General features: G+C 55.3%; 1 protein-coding gene across 3 annotated transcripts in view; it reads right to left on the bottom strand.

The window, feature by feature from the left end:
• The window catches only part of MDGA1 (MAM domain containing glycosylphosphatidylinositol anchor 1), a 56,260-nt gene that overhangs the window by 8,537 nt on the left and 24,248 nt on the right, over positions 1–23,475 (bottom strand). Inside the window, exons 2-14 of one of the 3 annotated variants that reach the window (XM_036317767.1) lie at positions 20,324–20,463; positions 16,014–16,188; positions 14,073–14,269; positions 12,941–13,073; positions 12,421–12,690; positions 9,896–10,225; positions 6,391–6,687; positions 5,552–5,839; positions 3,592–3,743; positions 2,813–2,990; positions 2,546–2,569; positions 1,427–1,579; positions 837–971 (exon numbers count right to left, since the gene is read on the bottom strand). In XM_036317767.1, the coding sequence (XP_036173660.1) occupies positions 837–971; positions 1,427–1,579; positions 2,546–2,569; positions 2,813–2,990; positions 3,592–3,743; positions 5,552–5,839; positions 6,391–6,687; positions 9,896–10,225; positions 12,421–12,690; positions 12,941–13,073; positions 14,073–14,269; positions 16,014–16,188; positions 20,324–20,463 (2,472 nt within the window). Of the gene's footprint in view, positions 1–836; positions 972–1,426; positions 1,580–1,632; positions 2,514–2,545; positions 2,570–2,812; positions 2,991–3,591; positions 3,744–5,551; positions 5,840–6,390; positions 6,688–9,895; positions 10,226–12,420; positions 12,691–12,940; positions 13,074–14,072; positions 14,270–16,013; positions 16,189–20,323; positions 20,464–23,475 lie in introns of those variants that run through there. The other 2 variants (XM_036317768.1, XM_036317769.1) reach the window with 2 other exon arrangements.

Here is a 23,475-nt window from a genome sequence, read left to right as displayed (position 1 = left end):
CATAAGTAAGGAAACAAGCAAACACATGAAATTCTTTACGTTGTCAATTCCTCAGTCTTCTATAACCAGGCCCTAGTCGGCCCCCAGCACCAGCGGCCTTGGCCCTGTCCTTCTGCTGCGGACACGTGCCACAGTGGCCACTAAACTGCATCTGGCGCAGTGAGCTGCTCGGTGTCTGTCTCTCTGACCTGACTGTGGTGCCGAGAGAACGGGAAGCGTGTCCATGCGGTCACTGCAGCTCCTGGGGCCGGCACAGAGCCGCGCTCTGCGGCCAAGCTGTGCAGACGAGCTCAGCGGTTCATGTGCCACTCCTGCCGGTGCCACCTCTCCCTAAGGGACTCTCAGGTCACACCCACATCAGGACTTCCTCTCAGGGCTCACAAAGAAGCACCCTCCCAGCTCTGTGTTTGGGGTCTGAGGGAGTCAGGCAGGTTTGGGCTGCTGTGTGGATGCTTAACCTCGCAGGCGCCTCCCTCCCCGGGTGTTTGTGAGGGACGATGAGACCACAGATGCAGAGCACCCGGGATGTCACGTGGCACCTGGCAGACACTCGGTACAAGCGACCTCTTAGCTGTTTCCTCCATCCCCTGGTGACCCCACCTCATCCTGCTGGAGCCATTTCCCCCCAGACTCTGGCAGCCTGAGCATCTCCAAACCCCACACGAGCTGGCTCTGGACCCCCATTTGCGCAGATTCTGCCCACCACCCTCTAAGAATCTGGGATTCATCCACGTTGGGAAAGCCAGGCCCCATGTGGCAGTTCCTAGCCTCCTGGGGACCCCCTCTCCGCCCCCAGCCCCAACATGCAGGGGCAGACTCCTGGTCTCCTGACTCACCGATGTGCTTCCCGTACATGTGGTAGAAGAAGGAGACGCAGTAGAACTTGGCGCTGGCGTTGTACAGGGGACTCACCAACCGCGCCCGGTCCCCCAGCTCCCGGGGCCTCGAAGTCTCAATGAACATGTAGTAGCCTGTCGGGTAGGGGAGATGCCAACAGCCTCTTCTTCACCCCACCCAGGCCCCTCACCTCCCGATTCCTTCTCTGCCGTGGTCTCAGCTACGGACACCAGGGGCCTTGCCCAGCCCACCCGCCCTCCCAGCCTCTCAGCACAGGGTCTAGGCCAGCCTGCACCAGTCCTTAGCCTTGCTGAGGCTCTTCCTCCTGATCCTCCATGCGGACAGGCTGTGTCTCCCTCAGATGGGGGCCTCCTCAGGACAAGGCTGGGTGCCCCCTCAGACTGGGGCTCCCTGAGGACAGGGCTGGGTGCCCCCTCAGACTGGGGCTCCCTGAGGACAGGGCTGTGTTCCCCCCACCCCCAGATTGGGGCTCCCTGAGGGCAGGGCTGTGTCTCCCCCATTAGACTGGGCTCCCAGAGGCCAGACCCCTGACACAGTCCTCATTCCTAGCAATAGGCCATGTCCTCACCCTCAGGGGTGCCGCTGACGTCAGTGGGGGGACCGGTATTGGGAGAGCGCTTGGGGTTCTGGGTTAGGGCGTTCTGCCGAGTCCAGTCAAAGTTGTCTGTCAGGTCCTGGGTGTAGCCACAGATCTTCTCATCCTCAAAGTGGCAGGTGTTGTCTGCACGGGGCGGGGAGTGGGGGTGAGACACAGAGGGTCGGCCTCCGGGGGCCCTCTGGTCCGGCTCTGCCTCCCTGCCACCCCCGGGCAGCTCCCCAGCAGTGGGCCCAGGATCCCGAGGCTTGAGAAACCAGGCAACAGGGCCCCTGGCTAACTGTGCCCAGATCAGGACTCCTTCACCTGTTATGCACCACAGACCTCCTGGCAGCTAGTGCAGTCCAAGGACCCCATCTTGGAGTAACACTTTTAGATGCACAAAGTGAAATACAAAGGGTTGCACAGGAAATCAGTTATACTGCAAGTTGTCACATGTTTCTAAACAAACTTGTGTTACAATAAGTGGGCTTCTTCATTGTCTAATTAAATCAGGAGATCTGGTGTTCGGTCTGGTAACTACCATGGTTTTGAAAGGCTACTGGATGTAACTGATATGGAGAGAGGGCTGCAACTTGAGGTGATAGATGTGCAAACCTCAGACTTCTGGGGACAGTCCCAGGTAGCGCCCACACTACTGTGCTTGGCTGCCTACATTCCCCATCGAAGGAGACGTTACATTTCCGCTAGAAGTTGGGGAAAATAAAGGAGTGTGTGCCCGTCCAGGCTCTGGATCCACAGACCCCCCTAAATTCTGTACACAGATCCTTTGGGGGTCCATGGATCTCAGGTGAAGGACACCTGCTCCAGAGAACAGGGGACACGGGTGAGCCTGGACTTTCTTTTGGGGACAGTGAGGAGGAAGGTCCTGAGTTAGAGGTGTTCCCCAGCCCCACCCTTGTCCTCCTCCTTTAAGGCCCAGAATAAACCCTGGATGCAAACATGTCCAAGCCCAGCCCTACTCCCTTCTGCTTCTCCTTCCAGCCGCTGGCCTCCATCCCATGTTCTCTCCGAGTATTTCTTCGGGTCCCTTCCTCCCACCAGGGGTGCTTTTGTGTCCCTAAGAAGGAAAAGTGGGTGGGAGTGTCTCACCTGACAGACTGGGAGAGTTGATAGCTGAGAAAGCAAGCAAGATAGCCAAGTCAGAACCGAGAGGGGCTGTGCAGAGGGGCCCGAGCTTTGGACCAGGGGCAGGGTCCCTGGGGCCAGGACTGGGAGCCAGAGGGGCCTGGCCTCAGTGACAGAGCAGGACACAGCACAGTGGTGGGACCCACGCTCAGGGACCGTGTGGGAAGGGGGGAGGGGATCCCCTGGACACCAGATGGACCCGCCCTTCCCACTCCCACCACCACCACCTACGCTCTGTGTAGTGGATGATGCGGGAAGCCATGTCACCGGCCCCATAGGTGGTGTAGGGTGTGAGGCGGACCTCGTAGCTGTGGGGCACGCGGAGGTCGGTCAGCATGTACTCCAGCAGCTGCCCCTTCTCCACACGCCTCACGGGGATGGCCTTCACCATGGCGCTGTGCTGGTTCAACTGCAGGTACAGGGAGTTCCCATGCTAGGCAGGCCGTGTCCGCCACCAGAGCACCAGCCCAGGCCCTGGTGTGACTTTGGGGGTCAGGGTCAAGGAGTAGAAAGAGCAAAGGACTAGGAAGCCAGGCCCTCAGATCCCTCATCTGGGGAACGGGGCACTCACCCTTCAAGCCCACCTCTCAGGGCCGGCTTAATAACAAATAATAGCAACACATATTGAACACTTTAATGTGTGTGAGGCACTAAATACCTTACCTAATCCTCAAAATGATCCTATGAGGTAGAATGTTGTAATTTTACCGTAAGCTTCTGATGTAAGAATAAAGTCTGAGTTTCGTGAGCAGACCTGGCTCTGCCCCCTCCCCCTCCATGGACCCCTGCCCAGGTCTCAGGGCTGTGCCCAGAGTGTGGGTGCAGAGTGGGGGGTCAGTCCCCAGCACCTCCAGCTCCGCTGCTGTGTGCAGAACACTTCCTCCCTGGCACTGAAGGCTTGTCTGTAAGAAGGGTCGGTGTGGCCCAGCCCCATCTCCACCCCCTCTCCTGGGCTCCATGAGCACCTCAGGGTCAGCTGACCCCGGGGGGCCCCCAACCCCTTGGCCCACCTGGCGGACACTGAGCCTGTAGTTGAGCACGGGGTCGACGGCGTCAGGTTCCCTCTGGGTCCACTGCAGCACGTAGGAGTAGTTCTTGGACAGCTTGTGGCTGCGGGTGGGGTTGGGGGTGTCGAAGTAAAACTCCGGGCTGTAGGCTTTGGCTAAGAGGGCGGGGAGGGGGGCATGGGGCCATGGAGGGTGGGGAATAGGGAGAGAAAAGGGAGGAGGCATGGGAGGGGGAGACAGGACAGGGTGGGACAGAGAGATGAGATGGGGAGAGAAAGAGAATATTGTGAGGAGACGAGATGAGGGGAAAGGGGTTTGGGGAGGATGAGGGTGGGTCGGAGGGAAGGTGGGAGATGGAGAAAAGGGAGATTGAATTTTCCAAGAGTTGGTGAGAATGCAGTGGCAAGGCCAAGATAAAGACAGAGCAGCGATTAGAGAAGGCACAGGGAAGAGGATTGCAGGGAAAGATGGGAAGAGAAGGGCCAAGGCATGGAGGTAGAAGGAAGAGAAGACACAGGAGAGAGACAGGCAAACGGTGGGGAGACAGGGAAAGTGTGGGAGAACAGGGGAGAGGGGAGGAGGTGGGAAATGTCACAGGGGCCTCTGGCTGGGGGGCTGGGGAGCTGGGGAAGTGGCCAGTGGCCTGCGGTGTCAGCCCCCTGTCATTGCGTGAGGGGATCCAAACAAGAGCTACAGGGGCACCCAGCCAGTCTGGGCTGCTGGGAGAGCTGGGAGTGCGGTGGGAGGGGGGACAGGCTTCCTGGGGTTCGCCGCACTGCTCCCAGCTCTGACAGGGAATCAGTACTCCCCAGCGGAGGAGAGAGACAGGGTGGGCAACCGTGCCAGGCCCTTTGGGTTCCCCTGGCCCCTCACCAAGACCTCCACCCCTCTCTGACCCTCCCACTCGCGTCAGCACCCCGGTCAGCCCACCCAGGAATGGAGACGAGGAGGTGGGGCTGAGAGGGAGGGATGTCTGGGCTCCCAGGGGCCGGGAACGCTGGGGTGGTCGCTCAGGAAGGGTGAGCGGGCTGCCTCCACCACTCACGAGGTTCTAGGGACACCGTGAGGGGCGGCTTCTCCCCCTTAGCTACAGCTCAGGCCCTCGCTTTGGGCTTGCAGTCAGGAAGAGAGTAGGTTCCCCACCCCCACCCCCAGCCCAACCTCCCTGAGGAGGTTCAAGCTGCTGTGTGGATGCTTAACCTCGCAGGCGCCTCCCTCCCCGGGTGTTTGTGAGGGACGATGAGACCACAGATGCAGAGCACCCGGGATGTCACGTGGCACCTGGCAGACACTCGGTACAAGCGACCTCTTAGCTGTTTCCTCCATCCCCTGGTGACCCCACCTCATCCTGCTGGAGCCATTTCCCCCCAGACTCTGGCAGCCTGAGCATCTCCAAACCCCACACGAGCTGGCTCTGGACCCCCTCAAGGGGAGCTTGAACCCTAAAGCCTGAGCTGTTGGGGGGGAGGGGAGGGGGCAGGGGCAGGGCCCGATGGGTGGGTCTAAATCGGGGGTGGGCGGGGCTGGACGCACCTTCGGACACAACAGGAAAGGGGAGCGGAGACTGGACGAGGTTGGAAGGGGTGGGGTCTATGTCCTATGTAGGTGGAGCCTAGGGCCGGGACCTGGGGTCCGCTGGGTGGGGTGGGCGTGGCCACGGAGGGTCTGAGGGGGCGGGGCCTGAAAGGGCGGGGCTGTCAGGGTCCAAGGCCGGCGCTGAGCTGAAACAGGCGGGGCTCCCAACAGGCATGGGCGGGGTCTGAAAGGGGAAGGCCCCGCCCAAGCGTGGGCGTGAGTTGGGGGCAGGCCTGTAGGAGGAGGTCCTGCTGGATTCGGGGAGGTGGGCGGGGCCTAGGCCGGGCAGGGGCGGGTCTTGGAAAGGCGGGGCCCAGGCTAGGTGCAGGGAGGCAGGGATGCGGCGGGGCGGGCAGGGCTGGGGGGGCGGGACCTGCGGGGCGCTCACCGGAGACCTGGAAGAGGCAGACCGCCGAGCCCACGTCGTTGGAGACGCTGCACTCGTAGCTGCCGCTGCTGTCGCGGGTGACGGCGTCGAGGCGCAGCTCGGAGTGGTCGGAGGCCTCGCCGGCGACGGGGGCGGCGGCGGGCGGCGGAGGCAGCAGCTGCCCTTTGAAGCGCCACACGGCCGAGGCGATGCGCTGGGGGCTGCCTCGGAGGAGCGAGCAGCGCAGGAGCACCGGCCGGCCCAGGGCCTGGCGCACGTCTTGGGAGCTGGGCTCCACCTCCGGCGGGACTGGGGGTGGAGGCGGGGGCCGCGGTCAGCGTGGCCGAGGTGGGGCCGAGGGGCGGCCCCTGGGGAAGGCACGGCACTCGGCCCTACTCCGGGGCCCGCAGCCTGGGAGGGTCTCGGGCGGACACACGTTCGCTACACACTTATGCAATAACCACGCTCGTATCTCCCCGCCTGCAGATGCCCACGCCCTCCTGGCCGCCACGCGTCCCGCACTGAGGTGCTGTTCATGCCTCACATGGACCCTCATCCCCATGCAATGAGGAGCAGGGTCAGGCCGGGGTTCGGAGCCTGGACCCTGGAGCCGGATGGCCTGGGCTCACATCCCAGCCCCGCCCCCCCTCTGATGAGCTGTGAGAACTCCCTCTAGGGACGTAAGCTCTCTGTCACTTGGTTTCCTATTTGTAAAAATGTGTCAAGGTGTGGAGGGTTTAGGGGTAGCAGAGTAGGTGGAGGCGTTGGGGGACTGGGTGGGTGGAGAGGTAAAGAGGGGACAGGCCTGGCGAGAACAGGAGGGACAGCTCGGGAGGGACCTGTGGGACAGTGGGACTCACACTGCACGTTCAGCTGCACCTGGGCCTCGCGGGGGCGCACGTTGAAGCCATTGTAGCGAGCCGTCTGGCAGCGGTAGGTCCCACTCATGTCGCGGCTCACGCGCTCCAGCCGCAGCTTCCCGTCCGGGGTCTCCTCCACGGGCAGCCCCGAGGGCAGCAGAGCAGCCTCCTTGTCCACGCGGGACCAGAGCACGGGCGGCCGCGGCTTGCCCCGCACCTCGCACTGCAGCTCGGCAGGCGAGCCCTCGCGCACGGTCACGATGGCCCTGCCTTTGGGCACGCTGATGGTGGGAGGCACTGGAGGGTGGAGGGGCGGGTTAGAGGCTGGTACCCCGTGGCCTCCGCTCTGGGGCTTCTGCTTCCCTCTCCCTAGGTGCCACCCTCCCTTCCCCATCCCACGGTCCCCCAGATCTCAGTTATTCCCCAGCAATACTCACCTCCACAAATCCTCCCATCTCCCTGTCTCTACTGAGTCTCTCCCAACTCAGAAAAAGAGCTAAATCGTCCCCGCCTATTCCTTCTTTTCCCTTACCCCACCATCACTCCGTTTGGGGATTCCACCTTTTAAACAATTCTAGCAACATCTCCTCCCTCAATCTCCCCTCTCCTGGCCGCTGGTCCTGCTCTAGTTAAAGCCACCACCTTCTTTCTGAAGTGTTACCACAGATTGCTAGTCTGTAGCCCCAACATCTGGGTTATAGCAGGACCAGGGCCAGAATAAACACTGTATCTCCCAGCCTGCCTGTGGCTACCATGAGCCTACATTCTGGCCAGCGGGATGTGACGGAAGGCAAGTGTCTCTAACAAAGAGAAGTCCTGCCACGCTTCTCCTCCTGTCTGCATGCTGGAATGCAGGCTGGAGGCTGCAGCTGGAGCTGCCACCATGGAGGAGGCGGGAGGCGCGTGCTAAGGAAAACGGAACAGCAAGACAGGACGGTTTGTGGGGCCCCGGGGACTTGGTGCAGCAGAGCCACTATTCCAGCCTGGACTGCTCACTTTTGCTTGAAGAAAGAAATACACCGCTAACTTATTTGAGCCACTTTTATTAAGAGTTTTCCTGTTATTCACAGCCAAACCTAATCCAACCCAGCATAATGCCCAAATGGAGGGTCTTTTTAAGGGTTCCATGGGTCCCATCCTGCATCACATCAAACGAATTAAAATGTCCTACATTAAATGTAAATTGCAAATAACTCTACAAGGCATGCTGAGATCCGGTTATCTAGTTAGCATAATTTATACTCTATAAACATGTATACATTTACTGGCTTTAATTTTGCAGCTTTCCCTTTGTATTTTGGCGCCAATTAATTTATTTTTCCAGGTCTAAACCGTTTCCACAGGCCCTTAAAAAGCTTCCATGCCTTGCCCTGGCTGGGTGGCTCAGCTGGTTGGAGGGTTGTCCCAAAAGGTCTCCTTCAATTCCCAGTGAGAGCACATACCCAGGTTTCTGGCTCAATACCCTGTAGGGGTGCATACAGGAGACAACCAATCAATGTTTCTCTCTCTCCCTCTCCCTTCTTCTCTCTCTAAAATCAGTGAAAAAGCATAGCCTCGGGTGAGGATTAAAAAAATAATAATAATAAGCTTCCATGCCTTAATTAGGCTTATGAACCAAAGGGAAAAAATGGCCCTGTGCTCCATTGGTTTCCATTTATAAAACATCCCAGCTCCCAACACTTCTTCACCCCACAGTCCTTCCCCCTTTGAGGCTGCACTGCCCTCAGGTTAAAGCTCAAACTCCTTGGCTCTGTAAGGGAGGCCCTTGTGCTCTGGCCTTTGCCACCCCAGCCTCATCTCCCCTCTCCTTTCCTGTGTCCCAGCCGTGGGACCCACTTGTAAGGAATATACTCCCTGACAAGCCAAGTCTCATACCCCATGGGGGTTCCCCATCCCTCCTCTCTTGGGCTTGCCCTCCCCCGCTCCCCCCCAGCAATGTTCACATGGAGCATGGCTCCTCCCTGGCCGCCTGGGACTCCTTCTCGCATGTCCCCAGGATGCTCTGCAGACCCTGCCTTTAGCTGCCTTTCTAAGGTTTGCCCTTCCAATTCCTGCTTTACCCCAACAGATGCCTCTCCCAGCTGGGCAGCGGGCTCTGAGACGGGCTGTGGCGTTTGTGTCTGGGTCCCCAGCTCCCCAGCTCCCCACCCAGGGCCGGCACACAATGATTGGTGAAATAAGTTTGCGGAGTCTGTGGAGGCCTGGCCCATTCATAAAGGCCCGCTCAGAAGCCTTTCCTGACCCGCCCCCTGTGCGGATGTCAAGAAGGAAGGGCCACCAAGGCTATCTCGTCCGATGGCTCACAGAGGAGAAACTGAGACCCAGGGAGTGAAAGAGGCTTCGCCGAGTCAGCCAGCTCCTCGGTGCAATGTGCTGCGGACTGGAAAGGAGATTCCAGAAACCCCCTCCAGAGCCATCCCCTCCAGCTCCTGTCATTCTCAAAGGGTAGACCCTTCAGGCTCTGAAGGCAAATGGTCTGGGTTCAAATCTCAGCTCCACCACTGACTGCCGTGTTACCTTATGTTGCCTTAGGTAAGTTTTTTTTTTTTTTAATTTTTTTTAGTCCTCATCTGAGGATATGTTTATAGAGAAGGGAGAGAGAAACATCGATGTGAGAGAGAAACAACTATCAGTTAGCTCCCGTATATGCACTGACCAGGGATCAGACCAGCAACCTAAGTGTGTGCCCTGACCAGGAATTGAATCCTTAACCCTTTGGTGGACAGGACAACAGGCCAAACAACGGAGCCACCCAGCCAGGACGTCTTAGGTAAGCTTCTTAAACCCTCTGAGCCTGTTTCTTCGTCTCTAAAAACTGAAGTTAAATGATCTATCCCATAAGGTAAATCATGAAGGCGAATAAGATAAATATAAAAATCATTGGAACACATAGGAAGTACTCAATAAACGTTAGCCATTATTATTTCATTATTGTTATTTATTGTTATTGGAACAGAGACCCACATCCCCTGCATAACCTGGCCCCCGCTGGCCTCTGTGCTCTCATTCACCCCATCCCCCCAGCCACGCTGTCCTTGCTTCAGTTCTCCAAACAGCCCCCACCCTGCCCTGCCTCAGTGCCCTTATTTGCTGATTCCTTGACCTGCCTTTCTCTTCCACCCTCCCTTGCTCTCCTTTGCCTCGTAAAATCCCACCCCTCCCTCCTCAGATCGCAGACCAAAGATTTTATCTTAGCGAACTCTTTCCTGTCTCAGGCATCACAGTTTGCCGTGGCGTATTCATCTGTGAGACTATCTGGAAAACGTTTGCCTTCCTACTTAGTTCAATGAGGGCAGAGTCTATTTTGCCCACCACTCTAACCCAGCACCTACCACGGTGCCTGGCATAGAATAGGTGCTTGATAAATGTGTATGGCATGAACAAACGGAGTCTTTCCACTCTGGCCTCCCTTTCCCAAACTGCTGCCCCCCCACCCCCTGCCCCTCTCCCCTCTGTGGGCCTCTCCAGCTCCCTCACACCTCCCGCTGCCCCTCCAGCCGCCCACCTGTCTCAGAGGAGATGTTGACTTCAACACTCAGGTCGGGTACAGGTGCTCCTGGGAAGGAAGCCACACACAGGTAGGTGCCATAGTCGCTGAAGTGCAGGTCAATGAGCTCTAGGCTGCTTGTGACCGCAGGCAACTCAGGGTCGTTTCGGGTCACCAGCAGCCGCTTGGACATGCGTGCCGGCTTGCCGTTCTTGAACCACTGATAGGTCACCTTCTCCTGGGGCACCGCATCCACGTGGCACGAGAGCTTCAGGTCCTGGCCCAGCTGTATGTTCTCACTTTCTTTGATCACGTCTGGGGTGATCTGGAATGTGGCGTTCTTCATGGCTACAGGTGGGTGGGGAGGGCAGGTTGGCTGGGGCTGGCCCAAAGCCAGGGTCATGTCCCACCCCTCCCCAGACCCAGCTCCTCCCCTCACAGTGGCCCTCCTGCAGGTTGGGAGCTACACCCTCCCACCACCGCCACCGCCACCAGAAACCATCCTTTTGCTTGGAAATTGTTCTACTTGTTCAAGTGTGTTTTTAAGAGTTTAAAAAAGCTCGCTGCAGAGAAGTGGGTTTAGTGATCATTAGAGTCACTGTTACTGAACACACACTTGGTGAGAGGCACTGTTCCACGCACTTTACACAGGTTGACTCATTTAACTCATCCCCCGCTCTGTGAGGGAGGCACTTTATCGTCCCTGTTTTACAAGGAGGGAACCGACGCTCAGAGAGTTTAATTCCGAACCTGTGCTCGTAACCACTACGCTACTTTATTTGTATTGTTTTAAACCTTGAATGAACAAAATACAAATTCTGTAAGGATGCAACAGAATGCAATAGTGGTTCTATAGACAGTGGGACTGAGGGAAACTGAGGGGAAATTTTAATCTGTACATTTTACTCTTTGGTGCTATTTAACTCTTTTCAGCAAGTTATTGTGATTGTTATAGTAAGAGCCCAATACAATAATTTTACATGCAGTTACATTAAAGCTCAGAGTTTACAAAGTAAAGGGTCTGACCTCTTTTAAAATCTAAATATTGCTTGATGTGATGCAAGAGTTAGACATGACTCTTAATATTGGATGCTAATTGGACAGGACACTGATACCACAGCCACATCCTTTGCTGGGTTGGACAAAGCAAGCTGTATGTCCCCAAGGAAGTGACCGTAAGAGCCTGGCCAGGAAGTCATTGTTTGCTTCTCACTCAGAGAATACACCTGGGTTGTGGGCTCAATCATTGATGTTCCTCTCTCTCTCCCCCTCTCCCTTCCTCTCTGAAATCAATACAAATATATTTTTTAAAAAAGAAGTGACCGTAAGTATGTATTGGATGTAAACTGAGACCTCATCAACTCAGGTTTTAAAGGCCAAATGAAAACAGGTGGAGAAGAAGAATCTTCTGATGGGAAAAGTACCATCAAAGCAGAAAACAGTCATCAGACAGTCACAGTCTTGCTGCTTTCTTTCTTGCTCTGATTAAGTAAAAAGTAACAAAGGGTTAACTTCTTATGAGGAGAGTCAGAGAGTGGTCGGTGAAAGATCAACAACAAAAAGTGTTTGTCTCTTCAGAAGACTCTGAGTCAAATTTGGCAGACGCTATGTTTTACTTTTAAGTGCTAAAGAGTTGGTAACAGCTGTGTCTTTTAAAAAACATAAAATAAACAAATAACCTAAAGCTACACAAGAAGAATTTAAAGTTTTCCCCTTGAAGCAGAGTAGCAAAATCAAGATCATATCAAGCAGCTAATGCTAACTACTAAGGCTGAGGTTTAGTAAGGAACATGTTTGTACTTCTTTAGATCATACTCCAAGTTTTGTATCATTTTTACATTTACTAATTATCTTCAGACTCACTGAAATGCTTTGCTAGCAAATATTTACACATGAGGTATGTGGAAATGTGTTATTTTCACTTTAGCTCAGTGAATCATGTGGAAACCAGTGTACAAAAAGAAAGCCAGGAAATTTCTCCTGAAGAGTGGAAGTCCATACTTAGCTTTTTGCAACCTGTTTCCCAATCTTAAAAAAAAAAAATGTAGGTACTCAATACCAGTCCTCCCTACCTCTTGGATTGTTGAGTTTATATTTGGAAATGTAGATTGTCAATTGTAAATAAAACTTTACACCAAATTTAATCCATGCCGTGGCTGGTTTGGCTCAGTGGATAGAGCGTCGGCCTACACACTGAAAGGTCCCAGGTTCGATTCCGGTCAAGGGCATGTACCTGGGTTGCGGGCACATCCCCAGTAGGAGGTGTGCAGGAGGCAGCTGATCGATGTTTCTCTCTCATCGATGTTTCTAACTCTCTATCCCTCTCCCTTCCTCTCTGTACAAAATCAATAAAATATTATTTAAAAAAAATTTAATCCTGCCATCTGCAGGGAAATAAAAGTGCCTGGAACATGCCTTCTCAGCATATATCACCTACCAAGAGGAAGCAGGCAGGCCCCTCTCCCACTTCCTCGGTCATTCCTGGAAGACAGGGACCCTGTCTGCCTCTGAGTCCCCCCCGGTCCCCCTCCGGAGCCACGTACATCGCACCAGCAGGTTGACGGTCTTCTTGGCGGGGTTGCCCACATTGTTGGTGGCTGTGCAGTTGTAGTAGCCAGAGTCCAGGGCCTGCACTGAAGGGATGCTGAGGATGCCACCCTGGGCCAGAGCCCCCAAGGGCAGCGGGCCCGGCCCATGGGACCACTGCAGCTGGGGTAGGGGATCGCCGCCTGTCAGCAGACACTGCACCGTCACATTCTCCCCAGGGTTCACCACCAGAGTTTCATTCACAGACAGCTTCAGGGCTGGTGGTGCTGAGAGGACAAAGAGGTGGGGTCTTATGGGGGTGGGAGGCAGGGCTGAATGTGGGGATATAGGAGCTAGGAAAACCATGGGGTTGGGGAAGGATGGGGAGAAGAAAGGGGAGAAGGCAGGGAGCCGGCAGAGGGGAGCAGGGATGCACTGGTGGTGATGTGCCTAGAGTCCTGTATGGGGTGGGGCACTGTCTCCTGGGTGGGCAGTCAGCTCAGGTGGGCAAGGGTATGGGCGGGGGAGTGCCTGTACCCGTGGTGTTGGTGAGGCGGAAAGTGATGGCCTTGTCCGGGATGCCACACACGTTGCGTACAGACACCTGGCAGGTGTAGCTGGCGTAATCCTGGGGCCGAAGGTTCTTCAGCTTCAGGACCTTGGTCTCCCCCTGGGCAGCAGTGGACCACTGGTGTGAGGGGTCTGCTCGGGTCTCCAGGGGTCCCTCACACATTATCCAGCACCAGGGGCTGAAGTAAATGCCTATCTTCCCCCATCTCCACACCATTTATCCCCAGGGAGCCTGAGTCTGGGGGGGGATGCTGCACTCCCCAAACCTTGGGTTTCTCTGGGTCTGAGACTGCCCTGGTGCACACTGGCCAGGACCCGGCCTCCGTTTCTCCACTTTGGGAAATGGAGGGGTAGGGAGGGAACCCTGCTCTCACGAATATGGACCTAATCCCAAAGGCCAAGGCCACATGTGGCACTCTGGCAGCCACCTCCGAAAGCCGCCTTTGAAAGCCCTCCCTGGTAGGAATGCTTCATCACCATTTCTTGGGACCCTAGGGGGCCTATGGGAAGTGGAGTCATCTCTCTGCCCCCAACTCCTGCTGCGTCTGCCCAGGGGGTTCCAATACTCTGACAGCCAGCAGCGGGCAGGGGTGACTCGCCTCCCTCTAGGGCAGCGGTTCTCAACCTTCCTAAGGCCGCGACCCTTTAGTACAGTTCCTCATGTTGTGGTGACCCCCAATTTCATTGTTACAAATTGAACATAATTAAAGCATAGCGATTAATCACAAAACAACATGTAATTATATATGTGTTTTCCGATGGTCTTAGGTGACTCCTGTGAAAGGGTCGTTCGACCCCCAAAGGGGTCACGACCCACAGGTTGAGAACCGCTGCTCTAGGGGGTATCTTTCCTAACTGGCAATGTTCCAGAAGGACTTGTTGCCCTGAGGACACTCCTGTCCCCATCACTGTTCCCTGAGCTTTTCGTCCCGTCTCATCTGCCCCAGAGTGTCTGATGTCAGAACATGCTGCTTCAGCCAGGGCATGAAGACCTGCAGACGGTGAGGCTTCAACCCCCCGTGTCCCTTCCCTGGTTGGGTGCAGGAGGAAGTGCAGGGTGAGCCACGAGGAGACCAGGCCAGCTACTGCCCATCCTGACCTGGGTGTAGAGGGGCTCATAGATGTCCACGCCGTTGTCCTGGCTGTGGGACAGGGTGTCGGAGCCGCGCTTCCAGATGAAGCGGGCTGGCGGGTTGGAGTTGACGGTGCAGCGCAGGAACACCGTCTTCTCCTGGTAGAAGTTGCCCCGGACGTCGCTCACTGTCTGGTGCACCGTCAGCACCGGCTCGTCCAGGTCTGCAAGGGCACAGCCCCAGGGGAGTCAGGACTGGGTGACCCCTAGGTGGGGGGCTTGGGCTCCTGACAGCCCTCAGGGAAAGCTGAGCCACCCTCACGGTGCTTCTAGATGCGCTCCCAGCCCTGAAAGCTTGAGCAACCTTTAGGATCAGGGGGCTGGACTTGATGACTCCCCAGCTGTCCCTCCCTCCCCAGGGACCAGCACAGGGGTTGTCTATCTTTACCCTCCCAGCATGGGATGGAGGAAGCAGATGCAGCCTGGAAGTGAGGAAACCCTGGTTCAAATCCCAGGCTAGCTATTAATTTGTAGTGAGACCTGCCTAAGCCCCTCCCTGCCAGTTTCCTCAGGAGTAAATTGGACCAGATTGGCGGTTCTCGCCCCTGTTTGCACAATAGAACCACATGGAGATTTCCTTTTTAATACCGATGCCTGGAAGAGCTCATTAACGGTGTCAGAAATCAGAAGAGTGATTGCTTCTAAGAAGATTACTGACAGCAGGGGGTATGAGGGAACTTTCTAGGTCTTGGAGGTTCTCTTGAACTGGTGGTGTTTGCACAGGCACATACACATGTAAGAATTCGTTAAGTTGTACATTTGTGACTAGTGCACTCTATCGCATGTAGGTTAATCCTCAATTTAAAAAAAAAAAAAAACCCCAATGTCAGGGCCCCACCCCCAGTCAATTACATCAGAATCTCTGAAAGCAGGACCCAGACATCAGTATTTTTTAAAAGGATCCCCGCCCCCCTACCCCAGGGATTCTAATGTGCAACCAGGATTGTGAACCAAAGGCACCATCATTCCACATGCACACGTCCTTCAGTGGATGTTCCAACAGCCCAACATTCTGTCCTCCTTCCACGGTCCACTGAGATAAAGATCATTACCAAGGCACGGGCAGAGGGGGGGCAGTGATGAAGTCCAGGGCATGCCTGCCAGCCCCTTCCAGCACCAATAACTCGAGAAATGACCCTCAGTCCCAGAGTTTGGCAGGCCCCTGGGTGGCTGATGGGGGACAGAAGGGAGGACCTGGGGTTCCATTGCTCACCACTCTATGGGGCTCCACTGGGGGAGTGTGAGGTATCTTTAATGGGTAAGTTCATTGTAGACATTAAGATTGTATAAGCCAGGCCCTTGGGCCTGGCCCCACAGGTGCTGGGTACGTGGGTCAGCCTGGATAGGCACAGAGGCGGGTGGCAAGCAGGGAGCTAGCCTCTTGGGATTAAGGGAATATCCATGGGGTAGGTAGGGACTGCCTCCCATCCAAGCAGCAAGGACTGACGGGTGCTTGCGCCTGCACGTGGTGGGGTAAGGAAGTTTCAGAGCTGCCCTGGGACAAAATCAGAGGCATGAGGTATGTGGGAAGGGCACTGGACCATAATGAAGAGACCTATGCCCTTGAACAAGTCATGAGCCCTTGCTACCTCCGTTTCTTCATCTGTGGAATGGGTATAATCCAACCTGTCTTGCCCTCTGGCAGGGATGTTTCGAGATTCATAAGGGATTAGGGACGGGAAAGTGTGAGTGGCATAGGGTAGTACACATCAGAGGAACCGCAGGGAAGCAGCAGCGATTTCCCTCTCCAGCATGGGCGAGAGGAAGTGTCTACTGTCCTCCACGGAGGTGTCGGTTCTTTATGGCACTCCACCCCCACTCCTCCTTCCCAGCCTGAGCCCCAGGGGGTCTCCCAAAGCCAGGACGGACAGGGAGGGGCCAGGACAGCCAGGAAGGGCGCCAACTCACACTGCACGTCCACGCGGATGGACTTGATGGCGGGCACGCCCACGCCGTTCTCCGCTTTGCAGTAGTAGCGTCCGCCCTGCGTGCGCGCGATGCGCTCGATGCGCAGAGTCTCATTGAACACGGATGTCTCCTGGAACTTGTCGGACGCGCTCCCCGCAGTCTTGGTCCACCGCACCTGGGCAGGCAGGGAGAGCAGATTCAGACCCCGCAGTGAGGGTGGGGAGCCTCCAGGCTGAACCCTGCAATGTGTCTCCCCTTCACAAGCTTACGTGGCCTAGGAAACCAACCCAAACAGACTTGTGGGAATGCGCAGGCAAGGTAGGACATGTCAGCCAAGAGCCTGGGGAATCCGGGGTCAGAAGGCTAAGGCTTTAAAGAAGGCAGTATGTGCAGTGCTTGGAGCATGGACTTGTGGGCAAATTACCCAGCCTCTCCTGCCCCTTTACTCATTGTAAAATGGAGACTATTGCACCCTCCTGGGGTGACTGGGGGTATTAAATTAATGTATACTTAGTGCTGGAAGGCTTCAGATTTCTCATCTGTGCAAGAGGTCTAGGTAGTAGCCAGTGTCCATGCTGGCCTGGAACGCTGCCTGCCTCCTGGTATTCACACCTTTCTGTAGTCCCCTCACACTTAGTACCAGATGGTCTGTGTGACCAGTAGAATAGGGCAGGAGTGATGATGGTACCTCACTTCCAAGATTGGGTTATAAAAGACTGTGATTCCCATCTTGGTGGCTTTCTCGCTCTGGGGAAAGCCAGCTGTCCTGTCATGAGCAACCCTATGGAGAGGCCCACAGGGAGGGCGGGAAGCCTCGGGGCAGCACCTGGGAGTGGTCTGGAAGGGGATGTGCCAGCCCCAGTCAGTCCTCAAATGACTGCAGCCGGTGAGAGGCCCTGAGCCAGCGCCAGCCAACTCAGCCACTCCACCCTGCCTATCCCACAGAAACCGTCAGACAATGGTGTTCGCTGTTTTAAGCCCCTCATTTTGGAGCACCTGTTCTGTAGCAATAGATAACCATAACTATTATGTAGCATAACACCCACTTTGCAGGTCATTGTGATGTTCAGGAATAAAGTATGTAAAGCAGCTAGGTGTGGGGCCTGGTATATATGAGTCACTCAATAAATGGCTATTATTAACATTGCCTTAGTCAGTGGTTCTCAACCTGTGGGTCGCCACCCCTTTGGCGGTCGAACGACCCTTCACAGGGGTCGCCTAAGACCATCCTGCATATCAGATATTTACATGACGATTCATAACAGTAGCAACATTACAGTTATGAAGTAGCAACAAAAATAATTTTATGGTTGGGTCACAACATGAGGAACTGTGTTTAAAGGGCCAGAAGGTTGAGAACCACTGCCTTAGACGATGGGACACTATTAAGGATCACCCAAGAAACGGGAGCTACTGTTCAAAGTACCAGAGGTTCGAGAAAAACTGACCTGTTTCAGATGACTAAGTGCTAAGGATCAGAGGATGCGATAGGGACGTTTCCATCTAAAGTTGAGGAGGACTGCTTGTTACTGAGACAGGGCCAGGGCCCTGAGCCTGGTGACGAGGTCAGGCCACAGGTCATGAAAACAAAAAGGCCGGGAGAAGTCGGTGAAAGGACAACCTTCTCACGCAGGGAGGGGCCACTGCAGGCCATAACACTGCTACTCTCATCCCCCCGACACACAACCCTACCCTCATGGGCTTAGAGCTTACAGAACCTGGGGAAGGACGCAGGCCGTTTCAGGCAATCCGCCCTTAGACCACAGGGTGCTTTGGAGAGAGAACAAGGCCATGGAAATATGTTTTCTTTTTATACTTGGCTTGTGCGGTTTTAACATGATTGTCTAGATGGCGTTTGTTTCCATGCTGCTTAGGATGTGGTTTGCTTTATCCTCCCCTGTCTGTGGTGTAGCTTTACGGCTGCCTATGTCCAATATACATGGGTGCACAGGTTCCAACCAGTTTTTATGTTTGTTTCTCAGCTTAGGGTTTCCTCACCACTTGGATAGTGCAAGACAGCGACAGGCTTAGGGTCACGCTCTCTCTTAGGTGACTGTGTGTACCCACATCCTGAAGCAGAGGGTCCGCTCCCGGCTGTGACTCTGGGCTGTGGACAGAGGTCTCTGGTCTCCAGTGATAGGTGGTGCCACTCGTGTCGAGCTTCCAGCGTTAAGTAGAGTCCAGCTCCAGCTCCCCAGCCATGGACAGCCCTGTGGCCTCAACTCATGCCCCCTCCGTGTGCATGAACCCTACTACCCCTGAGGCCCATGGCCCTCCACGGACCAGGTTCTTCGGCTTCTGCTCACTACCATCGCTATGGATTCCTCTGTACGTTGGCCCCAGAGGTTCCCTCTCTTGACATTTGGAGTGGAGAATGCCCCGCCCACTCAGTCCCCCACACAGGGGGCCATGAGATGGGGCTGCTCCCCTATGAGACTAGCTGCTCCATGACAACAGGACCGTAGCTATATCCTTGTGCCCCATGACAGGGCTTGGCACATGGCAGGGACTCAATAACTATTGGTTGTAATGAAACGAGTGAAAAAGGGAACTGAAGGAGTTTCAGGAGAGGTGAGCCGCAGTGGTTAAAGCAGGAATGGGCTGGGTGTACTGGGCAAGTTCGATTGGAACACAGGGTGTGAGGAGGATGCCAGTGGGAGCTGAGACAGGAAAGGCAGGAGGGGGCTGGATTGTGGGAGGTCTTCCATTCTACTTCCAGGAACCTGAGCTGAGTCTGGTTGGTAACAGGGAGCCATCGAAGGTTGTGGAGCAGGGCAATGATATGATGCAGCCAGCTGGAGGATGAGGATTGGGGTCAGGGTGCAGGAATGGATTGGAGGGGGAGACTTGGGAGAATGGGAGGCCAGTGAGAGTCTACTGCAGGGGACCAAGGAACAGGACTGAAGGTCTGACTTAGAGGAGCAATGAGGAATAGAGAGGAGAAGACCCATGCAAGGGCATAGAAAGACAGGCCTTAGAGTCCAGCTATCTGTGGGGAATGAGATGGGACAGAGTCAAATAGGAGCCCAGGGGGTTGAGCCTAGGTAGCATGAAAAACAAGGAAACCTCGGATGGAAATGGAAAGATGAAGGCTTGTACACACAGCCACAACCACAGATGACTCAGACACAGGGGACACCCACAGATGGCTAGTGCGCCTTAGGGAGAGATGGCCCAGCTGCCTCCCTGGCGTCAGGAGAACCATCCCTAATCATCACACCTGACACAACACCGGCCTGAAGGCTGGCAGCACCGCTTTCGCCTCTAAACAAACCTCAGAGAAGGAGCAAGCAGCAGGCATAGCGTCAGGCCCGAAGTCCTTGGGGGTTTCCTTGGCCATCTGCTCATCTCAAGGCCCAACCTACTAAAGCCATCCCTGTTCCTAAAATTGTCCTGAAAAAGGACATTTGATTTCACATTTCACTCTCCTTCTAGGATCCAATCGAAACCTCTTCTGCTCCTCTTAAAGGTCACAGCAGCTCACCGGCAAATTGCATCCTCCCTCCAGCCCACCGCCTCCTGCCTCCTCCCAGTGGCTCTCAGCGATAACCAGCCTCGGCTTCCTGTCTGAATCATTCTGTTGGTCTGGGACAAGATTCACCTGGCATTTCCAGATTCTCAGCATCTGTTGCTTTCTAATTGCTTTGAGTCTTTCAATCTCCAGAGTGTAGGGCTTGTCTAGCAGACGCCTCCAAAAGTAGAGATTGTATTAAATGTGGCTGGTAATTCCTGGAGTCCCCAATCCAAAGACCGATGCCCTGGGAGGAAGTGTGCCAAGCTACAGAGAACACTGGTTCTGGATTCAAATTCTGCGTCCACCTTCACCAGAGCTGTGTGGCCTGGGGAGTTTACCTAACCTCCCTGAACCTCAATCTCCAAATATGAGCCCAGGGATTGAGCCTAAGTAGCAGGGAAAACACTGGTTGTGATGAGCCAACGAGAAAACACTGGAGAAAGCACCTACCTTAGCGCTTGGCACACGGCCTCTAACCCAGTGAGCATCACCATATAGACTGAAGCTGCATCTGAGGATGTGTCCGCTCACAGACACGAGGGATGGAGTGGAACCGAATACCTGACACTCAGTGTTTCCCCTTGGCCATCAGTGTTTCCAGGCGAATAAGCCCGCAGCCTCCAGCCCTTCCCCCAGAGAGTTCATTTTCCAGCTGCTTCCCCAGCCCCATCTCCTGTCTTCTGTGTATTTGCCACTATCGCCCCTAGTCCCCAACCCCTGCTTTGGCTTCTCAAGCTGTGATCCCAGAGTGGGGGTGGGAGGGAGGAGGGGCCGCACAGGCGGGATGGGGCCCTACCTGAGGCCGGGGGTGCCCGGTGACAAGGCACTGCAGCACCAGGGTGTCGCCCTCCCGGATGGTGTAGACGCGCTCGCTGATGTTGTCCTCTTTCACCACACACGCCTGGCCCGCGTGGACGATCTGGGCCTGGGCTGGAGCTGACAGAGAGCGGGGAGGTTAGACAAGAGGCGAGAAGGGGTCTGAGACTCCCTCCTGAGCATGTCTGAAGGAAGGGTCAGCCCAGACCTTCCCAGGTCATTCTTTGGAGGCCTGGCCCCATGGAGCTCAGAAAGAATCCTGCCAGAGCCCGCAGGCCAGAACCAGAGAGGCAGGGAGCTCAGGGGCACTTCCTCCCCATCCCATGCCCTTGCAGGAGACCTGTGCACTCCAGTGAGCTGGTGGGGGGATGAGGGGGAGGGGCTTTGTAATTGTACAGACTGGCTATCACCCAGTGAGCATCACCATACAGACTGGCTATCACCCAGTGAGCATCACCATACAGACTGGCTATCACCCAGTGAGCATCACCATACAGACTGCTATCACCCAGTGAGCATCACCATACAGACTGGCTATCACCCAGTGAGCATCACCATGCAGACTGGTCATCGCCCAGTGAGCATCACCGTCTTAGCAGCCCTACAGGGGAGGCTGCTGGGGCTCCACCCAGCTTCCCGCATCTGGTCGGTGCATCCACCCCGCTGCTCTGAGTGGTGGCTGTGGGTGCACAGAGCTCACCTTCCCAGGGAATTGCCCTTAGCCAGCACTTGGCCCGGAAATGCCTAGGAGGTCACCCTTCCCCGATATACACACCCACCCAATGCCTGGCAAACACGGGTGCAGATGCTAGTCCTCTTGCCTCAAGATGGGATGACTGTGGTCCTGTTCACGCTCCAGACACAGCCCCCACCCCGCCCCCCCAGACCCTAGGAACAGGCAAAGGCTAAGTCAGTTGAACCACATTTTTGCCCAGCTGCTTCCGTCATTCCCTTAGTTTCTCCTGAGGGCATTTACCCAGCCCCAACCATCTCAGAGAGCCTACCCTAAGATTCCCCAACCCACAGACTACACATTCCCTTTCCCCAAAGCCCTGTTAATTTTCCCTCGGTGCTCCCTGGGCCTGTGCCAGCATCTTCTCCAAGGGACAGAAGTTCTCCCATGGGGACTCGGAAGTTCTCAAAAAACTGGCTCCCCCACAATCTCTCTCCCAGTGCCCAGGGCAGGGGGACCCAGAGGGAAATGACAGAACTGGGAAAGGCCCTCCCTCAGTGTCAGCCCCCCCCCCCATCCTAAAGGCAAACCAGCCCCACCCCACAAAGGCTTGGGCCCCCGGAAGAAGGACAAAGCCCCCTGTTCACACCTGTGTGCTCACAGTTGATGGTGGAGAGAGGAGGTGGGAGAGCTGTAGGGTTCGAGGGACATAGGGAGTGAACAGAGTCCTGGCCCTAAAGAGGTGCACAGAGGTGAGATAAAGCCTGGACATACAATGTGTAACTTCCTCCAGGAAGCGCCCATGGCTTCCTGCACAACCCCTCCTTTTGTATGGTTACTCCCCCAGCACCACAACAAGGCATCAATCTGTGTGTCCATCCAATTCAGGTCCTTGTCTTTCTGCCACCAGGCTGTGAACTCCTACTGGGTGAGCCCCTTCCCATGGCTGACATCTCCCAGGGTACATATTCCCTTTGGAGGAGTACTGGCTAGCAGCAAGGTAGCCAGACCCCCTGACCTTGGCATTTCAGTTTGTCCACCACCCCACTCCCCCACCCTCACCACCACCCCCACTGAGTTTTGTTAGCATGAGCCAGCGTCCCACATTTTGTTCACCCCCGGAGTGTCTGGAACTGTGTTTCTAACCCTGAACCAACAGAAACCCCCACAGCGTCGCTGTCCTCTGTCCCGCTTAACCTCAGCCTCCCCTCCACACGCCCCAGGGCGGCACTGCCAACAGCAGCATCTTCTGATTCCAAAGGCAACCAGGCCAGAGCCCATGTCAGGGGCCCCGAGATAATCCCTCCATCCAGTGTGCTGGGCTGCATATCTGGCGCTTTGGCCAGACGGGTCATGCTGTGCTGTCTGTTCCTAAAATACACAGATAGGAAGGTACTGACATCAGGCCAGGCCTTGAGATATGGTCTCATGGCCCCTTCCCAGCACGCAGGCCTTCTTGCTCAGAAGGTCCAGAAGTCTCATTCCAAATTTGGGAGACAAAGGACTGGAAAAAGTATAAATAAAGAGAGTTTCCTCCATATTGGGGGGCCCAGAATTTGAAAGACACATTTTCTCTGGGCCTCCACAAAATTTAATAATAAAATGTAACTCCTGTAGTCATCGCTGCAGTTCAGCCTCTGCGTCGGCAGGGTGCTGTGACTGTGGTCCGCTGGCCAGCTTAATAGAGGCTCTTAAATTTAAATTCTGAGTCGGTGGTCTATCTCGCTGAGTGAACCCATAACACCAGCCCGTCACACAACAAACGCTCCAAGCCGCTGCCCTGCGGGTGCTGACGAGGCTGTCGGGGAAAGCTGGGGACCAGCTCGGAAAGAGCCTCTTGGGTAAACTGGTAGCAAACAGAAAAACAGAAACGAACCGGATGGTTTCCGAGTACGCTTGGTGCTAAGACGACTCTAAAGCAGTGGCATGTGACAAGCAACAGTGGGCAGAGGAGAGACTGGCTTTAGAGAGATGGAAAGAGCTGACAATCTGGGATGAATTCCTGGCTCTGCTACCCACGAGCTGGGTGACACGGGGTAAGTTACTTCATCTCTCTGAGCCTTGGCCTCTTCATTTACAAAACGGGAACAATAATGCCTTCTCCCGGGGCTGGTGTGAGGGTTTAAAAAAATACGTGCAGCCCTAGCCGGTCTGCTCAGTGGATAGAGCGCCGGCCCATGGACCGAGGGGTCCCGGGTTCGATGCCAGTCACTTCGATTGCAGGCTTGATGCCCAGCCCAGGTCAGGGTGCGTGCAGGAGGCAACCAATCTATGTGTCTCTCTCACATCGATGTTTCTCTCCCTCTCTTTTCCATTCTCTCTAAAAATCAATGGGAAAATATCTTTGGGGGAGGATTAACCAAAAACAAACAAGGAGACAATATGTGTAAAACATCTGGCCGAACAGTATGCATGTGCTCTTTTGCTAAATGACAGCTCCTGAGATGATCAAATAGGAG

Source organism: Myotis myotis, unplaced genomic scaffold (genome assembly GCF_014108235.1).
Source record: "Myotis myotis isolate mMyoMyo1 unplaced genomic scaffold, mMyoMyo1.p scaffold_m19_p_7, whole genome shotgun sequence".
Taxonomy (NCBI): domain Eukaryota; kingdom Metazoa; phylum Chordata; class Mammalia; order Chiroptera; family Vespertilionidae; genus Myotis; species Myotis myotis.
The sequence above is the reverse complement of the archived record's forward strand: the minus strand, read 5'-3'. Positions and strand labels throughout refer to the sequence as shown.